The sequence below is a fragment of the Bufo bufo genome, chromosome 3 (genome assembly GCF_905171765.1).
Source record: "Bufo bufo chromosome 3, aBufBuf1.1, whole genome shotgun sequence".
NCBI classification, from domain to species: Eukaryota; Metazoa; Chordata; class Amphibia; order Anura; family Bufonidae; genus Bufo; species Bufo bufo.
The window spans coordinates 508713989-508726420 of NC_053391.1; the positions used below are offsets into that span (position 1 = coordinate 508713989).

Here is a 12432-nt window from a genome sequence, read left to right on the forward strand (position 1 = left end):
TACATTACAGGAGTTGTCCACTCCTTCAATATCTGGTTAGTGGCCATTCAGCTGTTCAAGAGTAGGGCCGGTGCTGGAAGGACCCTGTAGTATGTAGTAGACGCAGTTGGCCACTGGTTCACTTCATTGGGAGCAGTGCTGATCTGCAGGGTGGTGCACCTCACCTATTGATGATGTAGCCTAAAGTGGACATCACCTTTAGAGAGTTAGCAATATTTCTCTACATATATTAACCAAATGGTTCATCTTAGTCCTTTTCTGTGTGAAATTTCTTTTCTCCTTTCTCTTCAGATTGTTTTCTATTCTCTTTAGGTAACAGGTTTTGTAATAGAAACATATTGCGTTATTGCTGCTAAACATTGCCTTGATAGACAAGTGTGTACATTTGTGTCCGATTTATAATGTTAGAAATGAAAATGCTCCCATGTATTTAGGGTGGCCGGGAGCATGTGTAGAGCAGGTTTTGTACTTCATACCTACTATTGTCATAGCAACAGCAGAGTCATTGTTCTTGAGCTTTCATTCCTCGCTGATGATGGAGAGAAGGAAATCATTACAGCCGCACCCATTCTCCAGGCGCCGGGGAATATGCCGTCAGTATCGTGTGCACACCAGAAATCTGCAGCAATTCAGAAATCTTTTCGTTCAAAAAGAGAGAAAATGTATTTGACCTGTGCAGTTTACATAGTCAGGCGTTACTGGTTCGCAATATACACAAAAGTCAGCAACAAAGTAACCCATATACAGGCAAGCACTTGAAGACCATACATTAGTGTATGCTTGACGGTTAGGGCTCATGCGGTCCACAGATTGCAAGTCCGCAGAACAAGGATACCGACCATGTGCATATTGTATTTTGCAGTGGGTATTCCCTTTTACCTGAGGTGATCGCAGGTGAGGCCTGCTGTAATCGGGCCAGTATGTCAGTCAGGGGAAGGTGTGTGATCCTAGAGTGAGTGGTCTCAGCCGGGTGGGCTGAGGGGCCACGAGGCTAGGCGATAGCCTGAACTTTGGGGGGCGCGGTGACGCCTGTGAAACTAGGATCACGAGGCCAGAGTCGGGAGGACTACTGGGCCACAATCCCCCTAAAGGTATTGAAGTGTCACAGCCTGGAGGTGGCTGGACTGTATGGCTGAGGAAAGCTGCATTTGTGTTGCATGTGTGAACAGGGCTCTCTAGGTGAGTCAGGGATACGTTTATGTCTTTAGTTAGAGCCTAGCCGGGCAAGGGTTTGTTATTTTGTGTGGACGTCACACGTGATAAGTTGAAGCTGTGACTTCGTAACCTGTGCTTTGCTGAAGTGTCTGGAATTATAACTGTCTGCGAAGATATCTGAGTGTGATCCCTTACAATACCATTTCACATTGTCAATGCTTGGGGTTTAGATCTCGGTAGTCCTATAAAGATATATTAAATTAAGGTTAAACGAAAGAAGAGCAGTACTTTAAGTGCTAATCTTGTGCCCCATAAATAATAACCTATAAGGAAATACAGGGCCCCAGATAGAAATGCGCTACAAATCAATACGTTATATAGAAACACTACTTAATTGAGAATATGGCTGCAGGAGTGACGACTCGGTCAGTAATTGGCTGCTGGGCATTTCTGTCCATTTTCTGTGTGCGTTGAGCTGGGACTAGTAAGTATAGAGCAGCAGGGCCCGAGCAGCATCAGAATGGCAGAGACAGGGGATCATTTAAGGGAGTATTTAAGCTTTTTTATTAATCTTTGTTTTTTGGGGGGGAAAAGATAAATGTTGTTCCGCAGACAACTCCTTTTTAAAAAGTGAGAAATCTGTATACTGAATTGGACACACTCTGGAGGACTCAATTTAAATGCAGGCATGCCAGAACCAGCAAATATAGAGAACATCCAATAATAGGGTCCACACACAGACGTGAATCACTGGGGATGACTCCCTTCCTCCGAGAATTGACACTGGTGCAGATTTACTAATCCTGTAGACATGCACCAGATTTATCACAAGGGCTCAGGCTGGATGATGATTCTTTCCCATGTTGATTGACAGGACCAGGCGTTTGCATACTGCTGTGGTATGGCACCGTGATCTCGCGCATGCATACTACAGTTCCTCACAAGTTGCAGTACTTTGCACCACACTGCTGGCACGCAATGCATGCTCAAGATTTCAGAGGCAGGCAAGGGCAGTGTTCAGATGGGAAAGGAAGGGCTTACTCTGCAGATGCACTGAGGGCCTTAGCACTGAGGGCCTTAGCACTGAGGGCCTTAGCACTGAGGGCCTTAGCACTGAGGGCCTTAGCACTGAGGGCTAGGGCCTTAGCTTGTCTTTGGTCCACCAAACAGTTGTTTTTAACCTCTTAAAGGCCAGGCCTATTTTTAATTTAGCATTTATTTTTTTTTTTCCTCCCGACGTTCCAATAGCCATAGCTTTTTTTTTAATTTTTCTGTTCGCATAGCCATGTGAGGACTTATTTTTTGCGGGACAAGATGCATTGTTTAATGCCACCATTTAATTTGCCTCGTCTTGTATTGGAAAACAAGGAAAATAATTGTGGGGTAAAATTTTAAAACAACCCACAATTCTGCCAAGGTTTTTGGGGTTTTGACATTACGGCATTCACTGTGTGCTAAAAAAGACATGACGTCCTTATTCTGCAACTGAATGCGATTATCTCGATACCAAACTTATGGTTTTTATTTTGTTTAATTTTAAAAACCTTTGAAAAAATACATTTTCTTCGCATCACCATATTCTGACTGCTAGAACGGTGTTAAAGATCATACAAACAGATCCGTTCTGAATGGATGCAGACGGTTGTATTATCTGAACGAATGCGTCTGCAGATCCATGACTGATCCACACAAAAACGCGAGTGTGAAAGTAGCCTAAGGCATTCGGAATGCATTAGGGCAAAACTGATCCGTTTTGGACCGCTTGTGAGAGCCCTGAACGGATATCTCAAACGGAAAGCCAAAGCGCCAGTGTGAAAGTAACCTAAAATATAACAATGCAAATGGCGTAACAGGGAAAAAAAAATAAACTGCCAATTTGCCATTTTTTGTCACTTCAACTAACCAATCATTTTTATTTTTTTTAATTAACAAAAAGTTGCACACAGTTCAAATTGTTATCACTGAAAAGAACCGATCATCCTGCAAAAAATGAGCCCTCACACAGCCCTGTACACAAGTACAAAAAAGTTATAGGGGTCAGAATATGGTTAGAAATTTATTTATTTATTTTTTCAGTATTAAAACGCAAGAAAAATTTTACAAGTGTGTTATCGTTGTAACTGTACTGACCTGGAGAATGAAGGTAACAGGTCAATTTTACCTCAGTGTACAGTGTAAAAAAAAAAAAAAAATTTAATAAAAAAACCAGAATTTTTTTCTGCTTTCTACTACATTGTATGCAACCGTAAATGGTGCCATTAGAAAGTACAACTTGTCCTGCAAAAAATAAGCCCTTTTATAAGGCTATGTGAATGGAAAAATAAAAAAGTTAGGACTATGGGAAGGCGGGGAGTGAAAAACAAAAATGGAAAATCCCAGGGTCTTTAAGGGGTTAATGGTACCATTTTTCTGGTATGTACGACTTTTTATCGCTGTTATAAATTTATGTTTGGTCAAGGTGACAAAAAAATGGTGAATCACGTTTGCATTTTTTTTTTCTGTTATGGCGTTCACCGCACAGGAATTTTTTTTATATTTTGATAAGACATTTGAACGCGGAATACTTTACCATGGCAGGCCTGTAATCTTCAGAAGCATCCAGGCTGGGATGGTAACTGATTAGAGCCAGCGATCTCACTGCGGCGCTCCGATTGGAAGGCAAAGGGAGCCGCATCCCTCTGCCTGACTCCACAGATCGCCATTCCCTGTCATTGCAGCCAGGTGCCTGCTGTATGATACAGCCAGCACCCGCCAGTTTACAGCAGCCACCCGCTCCATACAATTGCAGGCACATAATGTGGTACATGTACGTCATATTAGGTATTAAGGGGTTAAGAGCAGCATAGTATGGGGATACTTGGTTGTGCCATAACAAACAGGACCAAAAATATTGTGCCATTAGACAGCTGTCAAACAATCCAGTGGTTATTTCTGGAATGTTTTACCAGTATACATCAATAAAATAGTTATGTTTAATTCAACATTTTCCTATTTTAACCGTAGTATAAGCTTCAATATAATTCTTATTTATACTTCAATATAATTATCACTTTTGTCTGTTTTCACTTCTTTCATTTTACATTTTCCCACTCCTCTCCTTTGTAGGTGCTGCTCTCATCTGTAAGCTGGAAATTGTATTCTTGTGGAAGGCTGTATTTCTATAGAGCTAGCTGTTGTAAACACAATTCAATTAATTTTTAGTTTCTCTTTTTATATATTTATCTTTTGCCGTGCTGAAAATTGGTTTTAAAATGTGCCCAGTTTTCAATCAGGGAGGCAGATTTGCTTATCCTTCCCAGTATCCAGCATCAACTTGGACCAGGCAGTTTAAAGATCCATCAAATGTCAGAAATTCTTACAAACCACCCCCCTTAGTAATAATAAAGGTGGTGCAAGGCACGAACACGGTTTAGCCTTCTGGTGAATTTAGTAAATCTGCCGTCCTCTCTTTATTGCACCAGTGCGAAATAAAAAAACAAACTAAAAACAAAAAAAAGCTTTTTAACACTTGCAAGACTGCTGCTGTACATGTACGCTGGATGTCTGGGGCTTAAAAACCCAGCTAATGCTGGGTTCCTGCTTTAAACAGCAGCAGACACCCAGCGCTAATGTCTGAGAACGGTAATAATGCAGATCTCAGACATTTAACCCCTCATATGCACTTCCGGGCCTCAAATGGTTCCCCCATGCTAAAAATGGGGAAGCCGTTCATTGGTGGTGGTATGCTGGAGCCTGCTGTAGGCTACGATGCCTACCACAGGTATATTCCTATGGAGGCTTGCAGGTAACAGTGCTCCCTAGCACTATAGTTAATCTCGCATAGGCTGCATTCTTTTGGAGAATGCAAAAAAGAGAGGCTTTTTTGGAGATCCGGTGACGTCATGAGCGGGCTTTAGCGCTGCTCTAGCCTGTAAAACCATCAGTGCTGGTGACGTCACCAGCAACATTGCTAGGCGGAAGCCTTCGCTTAGCAGTGTAAAAACATAAAGCGATACAGCGCAGGGCAAGGGAGAGCATGCTTCGATGCTTATATCAGAGGGGCTAACTGGATGAAAATGTGGATATGTCCGGGTTCATCACTGAACCCAGATAACCCCTTTAAATAGTGCCCTTACAAAATACAAGCCGTCATACAGCTAAGGGAACTAGAAAATAAAATAGTTATGGCCCTGAGAAGGCAAGGAGTAAACCAGTTATTTATGATGCCCTATCTCAGGACTGTATAAGGCTACTTTCACACTAGCGTTCGGGGCTCCGCTTGTGAGCTCCGTTTGAAGGGGCTCACAAGCGGCCCTGAACGCATCCGTACTGCCCCAATGCATTCTGAGTGGATGCGGATCCGCTCAGAATGCATCAGTCTGGCAGCGTTCAGCCTCCGCTCAGCAGGCAGACACCCAAACGCTGCAAGCAGCGTTCGGATGTCCGCCTGGCCGTGCGGAGGCAAACGGATCCGTCCAGACTTACAATGTAAGTCAATGGGGACGGATCCGTTTGAAGATGACACAATATGGCTCAATTTTCAAACGGATCCATCCCCCATTGACTTTCAATGTAAAGTCTGGACGGATCTGTCTGAAGCTACTTTCAGACTTAGAATTTTTTCTAAACCATAATGCAGACGGATCTGTTCTGAACGGATCCAAACGTCTGCATTATAGGAGCGGATCGGTCTGTGCAGACAGCAGACGGATCCGCTCTGAACGCAAGTGTGAAAGTAGCCTAAATTGGTGATAAAGACCGTGATAAAAACTCTGTTTCACTAACTTGGACTGACCAAGGCGTTTTTCCTAAAATGACTTCACTCCAATGCTCAGCTCACGTTAGAGTATGACTGGGTAAATAGAAGTGACCGCGTGTTTTCATCAGGGTCTGATATCGCCAGTCTGGATTACACATGCACCTTTATAAGGGTATGTCCATGCAGGCATATTTGTTGTAGAAATGTCTGACTAAAAGCCAATTCCACACCTCTGAATGTGTTCATGGATTTATGCATTCGAGTTCCATCCACAATTAGAAGAATGGGGCGGTTGTAGAAAATTCTGAAAATAAATCTGCCATGTGTGGAGATAACGCTGATAACGTCTTCTAAACCCTTTCGGTTGCAGAAAATAGAGGGCCACACATGACTCGAGACCAAAATACAAGTCTCTTTTTTAGTTATCCATAGAGCATAGGAGTCCAAAATAGAGCGATATGTTGAAAGAGTAACTAGGCCTTCGGCTACTTTCACACTTGCGTTGTTAATTCCGGTACGGCGATCTAGCAGAAGAGCTCAATACCGGAATTAAACTGATCCGTTATGATTTTGCACATCAGTATGCATCCGTTCCGTTAGGATGCTGTTGTGTCAAATCAAAACTGGGAAAAAACAGATCCGTCACTAAAGACATTGAAAGTCAATGGGCGACAAAAAATTTTTAGCTCCTAAGAAAACGGGTCAGACACCATTGCATTGTTTTCAGTGCTGGATCTGTCTTTTCCCGTTTTTATGACCAGACACAAAACCGTAGCTTGCAGCGGTTTTGTGTCCAGTCGCAAAATGGAATGCTGCTGGAAGGAAGACGGCCTGATGCATCCTGAACTGATCTCTTTTTCCATTCAAAATGCATGAGGACTCAACAGAAATGTTTTTTCCAGTATTGAGATCCGCTGCTGGATCTCCATACCGGAAAACAACAAAGCAAATGTGAAAGTAGCATTAGACAGGTTTATTTAAAAATGTTCAAATACTCTGAAATTTTATTTTTTCATTTACATTCTTTGAAGCAGTAGAAATGGTTGGTTTGCATTTTCTCTAAATATTTGGTCTATTTCCCAATATGATATTGCGTCAGAAGATGGTTACTTTGTGTACATTTATTGCGTTTAATTTACTTTGAGTGTCCTCTATGCACAGGACAGAGTTTACAGATGGTGCTTATTAACCTGTTTGGACCCATCTCATTTCCACCTAAATGTGCAACTTTCTATCCAGGGTTATTTGGAACATTAGTACTGTGTGGGAGACCTCTATAAAGTTCTGAATCTTCTGCAGGTTTTCTCATGGTGGTTATCTGTATTTGTTGCAGATGAAGGCAGAGAACCAGGGGAGAAAGATGCCAGCAAAATCACTACTTATCCTCCTGGAACAGTTCGCTTTGATAGTGAGCTTCGGGCTGTTCAAGTCAGCTGTGGGTTCCATCATTCAGGTATTGGCTCCATTCTTGTCATTTTGATGCTGGTAAAAAATGTACAAATCTGACATGGTGTCGAGGTTTATGTCTGGTATACCCAGAATTTTAAGAGTAACTTGATTTTAACTTTGTCCCATAGATCAGTCGTACGAGCAAACATTAGAAAGTTGTAACACATCCTAGCACAGAAAATTTGCCCTTTTTGCTTACGTAGTTCACTGCTAAAATGAGTCTTTAAAGGGCTCTTCCATATTGGGTTTATAAATATGAGATCGGTGGGGGTCAGACTCCCAGCATCCCCACCGATTAACTGTTTGAAGAAACCGTGACCTCTTCATGGCTCACCAAGCACAGCCCCATCCATTTGATAGCAGTTGTTTGGCTTTGCAGCTCAGACCCATTCACCTGCACCTAGGTCATGTAACAGATTTTACGGTGATGTCGCCGGCCTGGGAAGAGGCTTAAGTGCTCATGGAATGCCGCAGCCATTTCAAACAGCTGGTTGTCAGAACTCCGCTTATCTAATATTAATGACCTATACTGGGGATACGCCATCAGTATCCAAAACTTGGAGAATCCATTTAAGTGAAGATTGGTTAGAAGCAGTCTTACATAGAAGTCTACAGAGTCGTAGGAAGGAGGGAAGCTGTAGAAAGGCAGAGACACATACAGCATTTAGTAAGTTTTCCATCTCATCCCAGTGTTGGATTCACATCTAAACTGCTCAGTACTGCTGTATGTCTTCCATGTTGCAGTTGCTTCAGTGGGTGTGCTGCATGGAGATAGGGGAGCAGTATTTCATTTTCTCTGTGTGCTTCTATGGGAGACATCATAGCGACTAGTGTCCCACCACTAGCTCAGGAAAACTGGCGGTATTAGAGATCCTGTATTTCTCGCTGTTATCCAAGCTCTAAATCAGGCATAGCCAACCTGCGGCTCTCCAGCTGTTGTAAAACTACAACTCCCACCATGCCCTGCTGATGGCTGTAGACTGTCCGGGCATGATTGGAGTTGTAGTTTTACAACAGCTGGAGAGCCTCAGGTTGGCCATCCCTGCTCTAAATCATAGAATAGTCAGTTGTAGTATTATTCGTCATGTACAAACATGACTGCTTACTCTGAAAAGTCACATGAAATCCTATGTACTCTTTAAATATCTTGTCAGCGCATTTAAAGTTTTGTTTTAAAGGGATGTATTTGTTATGTTAAGTAAATGTATGTCTAAAAAGGATCCACCCACCTAAAACACTTTTCAATAGACTACCTTAGTGAGGGGCTAATTACTTGGAGAGTTGTATAAAGAAATGTGTATGGCCTCCACCTCCTAGGTCTCTTCACTACTTGATTATAGGGGACATAAGACATCCATGCTTGCAACTCCACCATTCTGTCCAGATTTGCAGGAAAGAACTCCGCAGCCGAACTCATTTGCAGCAAGATGGATGATATTTTAGTGGGTCTCTTACACACACTACTAAAAACAATTTGAGGCAATGTTCCTAATTGATTTCCAAATTGTATCTAGAACTTTCTCTGAGCATAATTCGTTAGCTGCTCAAATCTCCTCCCTGGCCTGTAGTAAGTAGGTAAACATTAGCTTAGATTCCAGGCTGTTTGGAACTAGGTTTGGTTGTAGTAAAATGCACATTATAAAAAATGTTTTGCCTTGGAATCGTTAAAAAAAAATAGTGCACTAGAAATTGCTGTTACACGCTTATGGTGCCTCCTGGTGTTCTTTTAAATCCTTTTAATAACTTCCACTTAATGTATCTGATGCTGGTGGACACATGCGCACTACGGTTCTGCAGGCCAATGGTGGACATATTAGGTGGGTTTTCAAAGGGACATAACACTAATATCTATCTAGACGTGGGAGCAACTTTTCAAAATATGATTCCAGTTGAAAAATTATGTTGCGTAATCTAAGAGAAATTCAGTATGTAATTATGGTGCAGCCTTTTTAACCAGAATAGTACCTTTCAAAGAAATGTAGCAGAGATCATGAATATGGTCAGTTACACAACAGGTACAGTTGCCATAAGCGTGTCCATTTTTGATCATCTCCAAAAGTATATTAGAAATGTACAGAAACTTTTATTATGCAATGACTAAAGGGGTTGGTCACTTTTTGGGTTACTGTTGCCCAATGTGTTTGTAAGGTGTTTCCTCCTCCTGCACCTGCCATCTGCACTTGTTCTGTTGGGAGTTTAGAGCTGATGTACCGCGCTGCTACAGGAGACATCGCATGGAGGTGATTGCCTGGTCACAAGACCCTCCATCTACGGCCATCTGATGGACAGGACCTCTGTGTAGACAGCACAAAAGACTTGGCAAACAAGGAGCATACCTTTAAAATATAGAAAGTGGTGCAGTATTTCAACAAAGGCTATATTAGTAAGTGCCATATAATCATCTTCTATACATATTGGTCACTAATAGCCAGAAAGTGTCCAACCACTTTAATCATTATTTACATAATTGCAGCAGTTTTAATATCCGTTTTATAAACTACTTGACAGCTGTTATTTCAGTACTTTATGGCTTTTGACAAGTAAGTTCTTGGTTTTATATGCAGATTTTAGAGTGACCCCAATAGTAGTATATATGTGATTTAATTTCCTTTCTTTGCTCCTTTTTTTCTTCTAGTGGTACTAATGGAAAATGGTGACGTTTATACTTTTGGCTATGGTCAACATGGGCAGCTGGGACATGGTGATGTCAGTTGTAGGTAAGTGCAACACATTTTTGAGCAACGTATCTGACACTATATTTAGTGTTTTTTTTTTTTTTTTTGTTTTTTTTTTAAATGGTATAGTAGTTTAGTTTAAAGGGTTTTTGTTTATTTTCCCCTTTTTGTCTTACTCTTATTCATAAGAGGCCTTTTCCATAAAAATGTTTTACAACTGCATGCAATGTTTTGTCTGGCTGAATGCCCGGATCCATGATGGAAACCTGACGGAGGGGCCTCCATTGGGCACCACTGGTATCTTGCAAATACAAGATCTAGCTATTCTATTTCTGTTCCTGCATTTGGCTGCATATGTGAACTTAGTCTTATTCTTCATAAATAAGTGCGATGGAGAAAAACGGTTGGTTTTTGCGTTGTGATCCCACACAGCAGGAAATTTGAAAATGTGCCGTGTCCTGTGCATTCCTCGTGTAAGGTTTAGGGTTTCTCCAAGTGTAAGTGGAGACGGTTAATTCATTGTGCTCTGGAAGATGATACACAAATCACTTGTAATGTACGAAACGAATCCCTTCAGCTTGTTCCTGATAAGTATATAATATTCACTAGATAGGATAAGGAGTGTTAATGCTTTTTAATGTAATAGTCTTCTGTAAAAATATATATGCAGTGATATTGCAGTCTCTGAAATAGCCGTTGCTCTTTTAGGGGATGTCCAACATTGGTACAAGCGCTGCCAGGACCCAGCACGCAAGTCACAGCGGGGAGCAATCACACTGCAGTTCTATTGATGGACGGGCAGGTTTTCACTTTTGGGAGTTTCTCTGTAAGTGCTTAAAACAAAAAACCTACGTTCTCTATTGCACTGATGTTATAATGTGTGTCATGTTACAAGTATGAGGACATTTTTGATGACAAAATGGAATCCTCATCTCTGTATGAAGCACATCTGGCAGTTGTAAGATATATTTGCTTTAATTCCTTTTGATCCTGATGGACTGGCAAAAAAAAAAACCTCAAAAAAACTAGTAGTGAAGCACTTGTAGCAGATCCCACTCACCAGCTTCCATAATATGAGAATGCAGACCTGTAAATTTGTTACATATTTTTGTGCTCAATTTGACCTGCATGGGCAAAGCCTAAATACTTCCTTAGGGTACTTTCACACTAGCGTTTTTCTTTTCCGGCATAGAGTTCCGTCCTAGGGGCTCTATACCGGAAAGAACTGATCAGTTTTATCCCCATGCATACTGAATGGAGAGTAATCCGTTCAGGATGCATCAGGATGTCTTCAGGTCAGTCTTTTTGACTGATCAGGAAAAAGATAAAAAGATAAAACCACAGCATGCTACAGTTTGATCTCCGGCCCAAAAAAACGGAAGACTTGCCTGAACGCCGGATGTATTAGTGCCGCATCCGTCCTTCTGTTCTGCGCATTAAAAAAAAAAAAATGCCGGCCCATTTTTCCAGATGTCACTGGAAAAACGGACCCGGCATTTTTATGCATTTTTCAGACTGATCAGGATCCTGATCAGCCTTACAAATGCCATCAGTTGGCATACGTTTTGCCGGATACGGCAGGCAGTTCCGGCGACGGAACTGCTTGCCGGATCACTCTGCCGCAAGTGTGAAAGTAGCCTTAGATGTAACATTTCACTTTTAACATCAAATTTTTGATATTTTTAGTTTTCACTGTAAATGATTTTTTAACAAGTTCCTGCGGCTTGGCCCCCGAAACAGGAGATTCATAGTTACCAGCTTCACACCGGTCTGCCCTGCCTCCTATTAAAAATGATGTTTTAATATATGCAATTAAGCCTCTAGGAGCAACGGGGGCGTTGCCATTACACCTAGAGGCTCTGCTCTCTCTGCATCTGCACTTTGACAGGGCCAGGCGTGATGACGCTTTCACTGCCTGACCCTGTCAAAGTGGAGAAGGGCGCAGCAGTTGCAGGGAAAGGGGAGCCTATAGGTGTATAGGCTCATTTGCATACATTAAAACATCATATGAACATGGGACCAACATGCAACAGGTCAGCCAGTTTCATATATACAAATCTGATGACAGATTCCTCTTTAATGACTCCTAAAATGTTTAGTGGTAGCTAAACTATATGTAGTTATTATTGAGTATTAGTATATATGTTTTAAGACTGCACTTTCTTTTATTATTCTTAGAAAGGACAGCTTGGAAGGCCAATCCTGGACATGCCATACTGGAATGCAAAGCCTGCATCTATGCCTAACATCGGTGCCAAGTATGGCAGGAAAGCAACATGGGTTGGTGCAAGTGGCGATCAGACCTTTCTGCGGATAGATGAAGCACTTATAAACTCTCATGTTTTGGCTACATCAGAAATCTTTGCAAGTCGACATATAATAGGTAAGCAAGAAGAGTGACTTGTTTGTTCATTC

The 12432-nt window shown here is 41.7% G+C and overlaps 1 protein-coding gene across 1 annotated transcript in view; it reads left to right on the forward strand.

Annotated features, from left to right (window-relative positions):
• LOC120993875 (E3 ubiquitin-protein ligase MYCBP2-like) overlaps positions 1–12432 on the forward strand; it is a 145982-nt gene that overhangs the window by 94197 nt on the left and 39353 nt on the right. Inside the window, exons 20-23 of the mRNA XM_040422346.1 lie at positions 7227–7346; positions 9978–10059; positions 10726–10843; positions 12196–12400. Coding sequence (XP_040278280.1) covers positions 7227–7346; positions 9978–10059; positions 10726–10843; positions 12196–12400 — 525 coding nt within the window. The remainder of the gene's footprint in view (positions 1–7226; positions 7347–9977; positions 10060–10725; positions 10844–12195; positions 12401–12432) is intronic.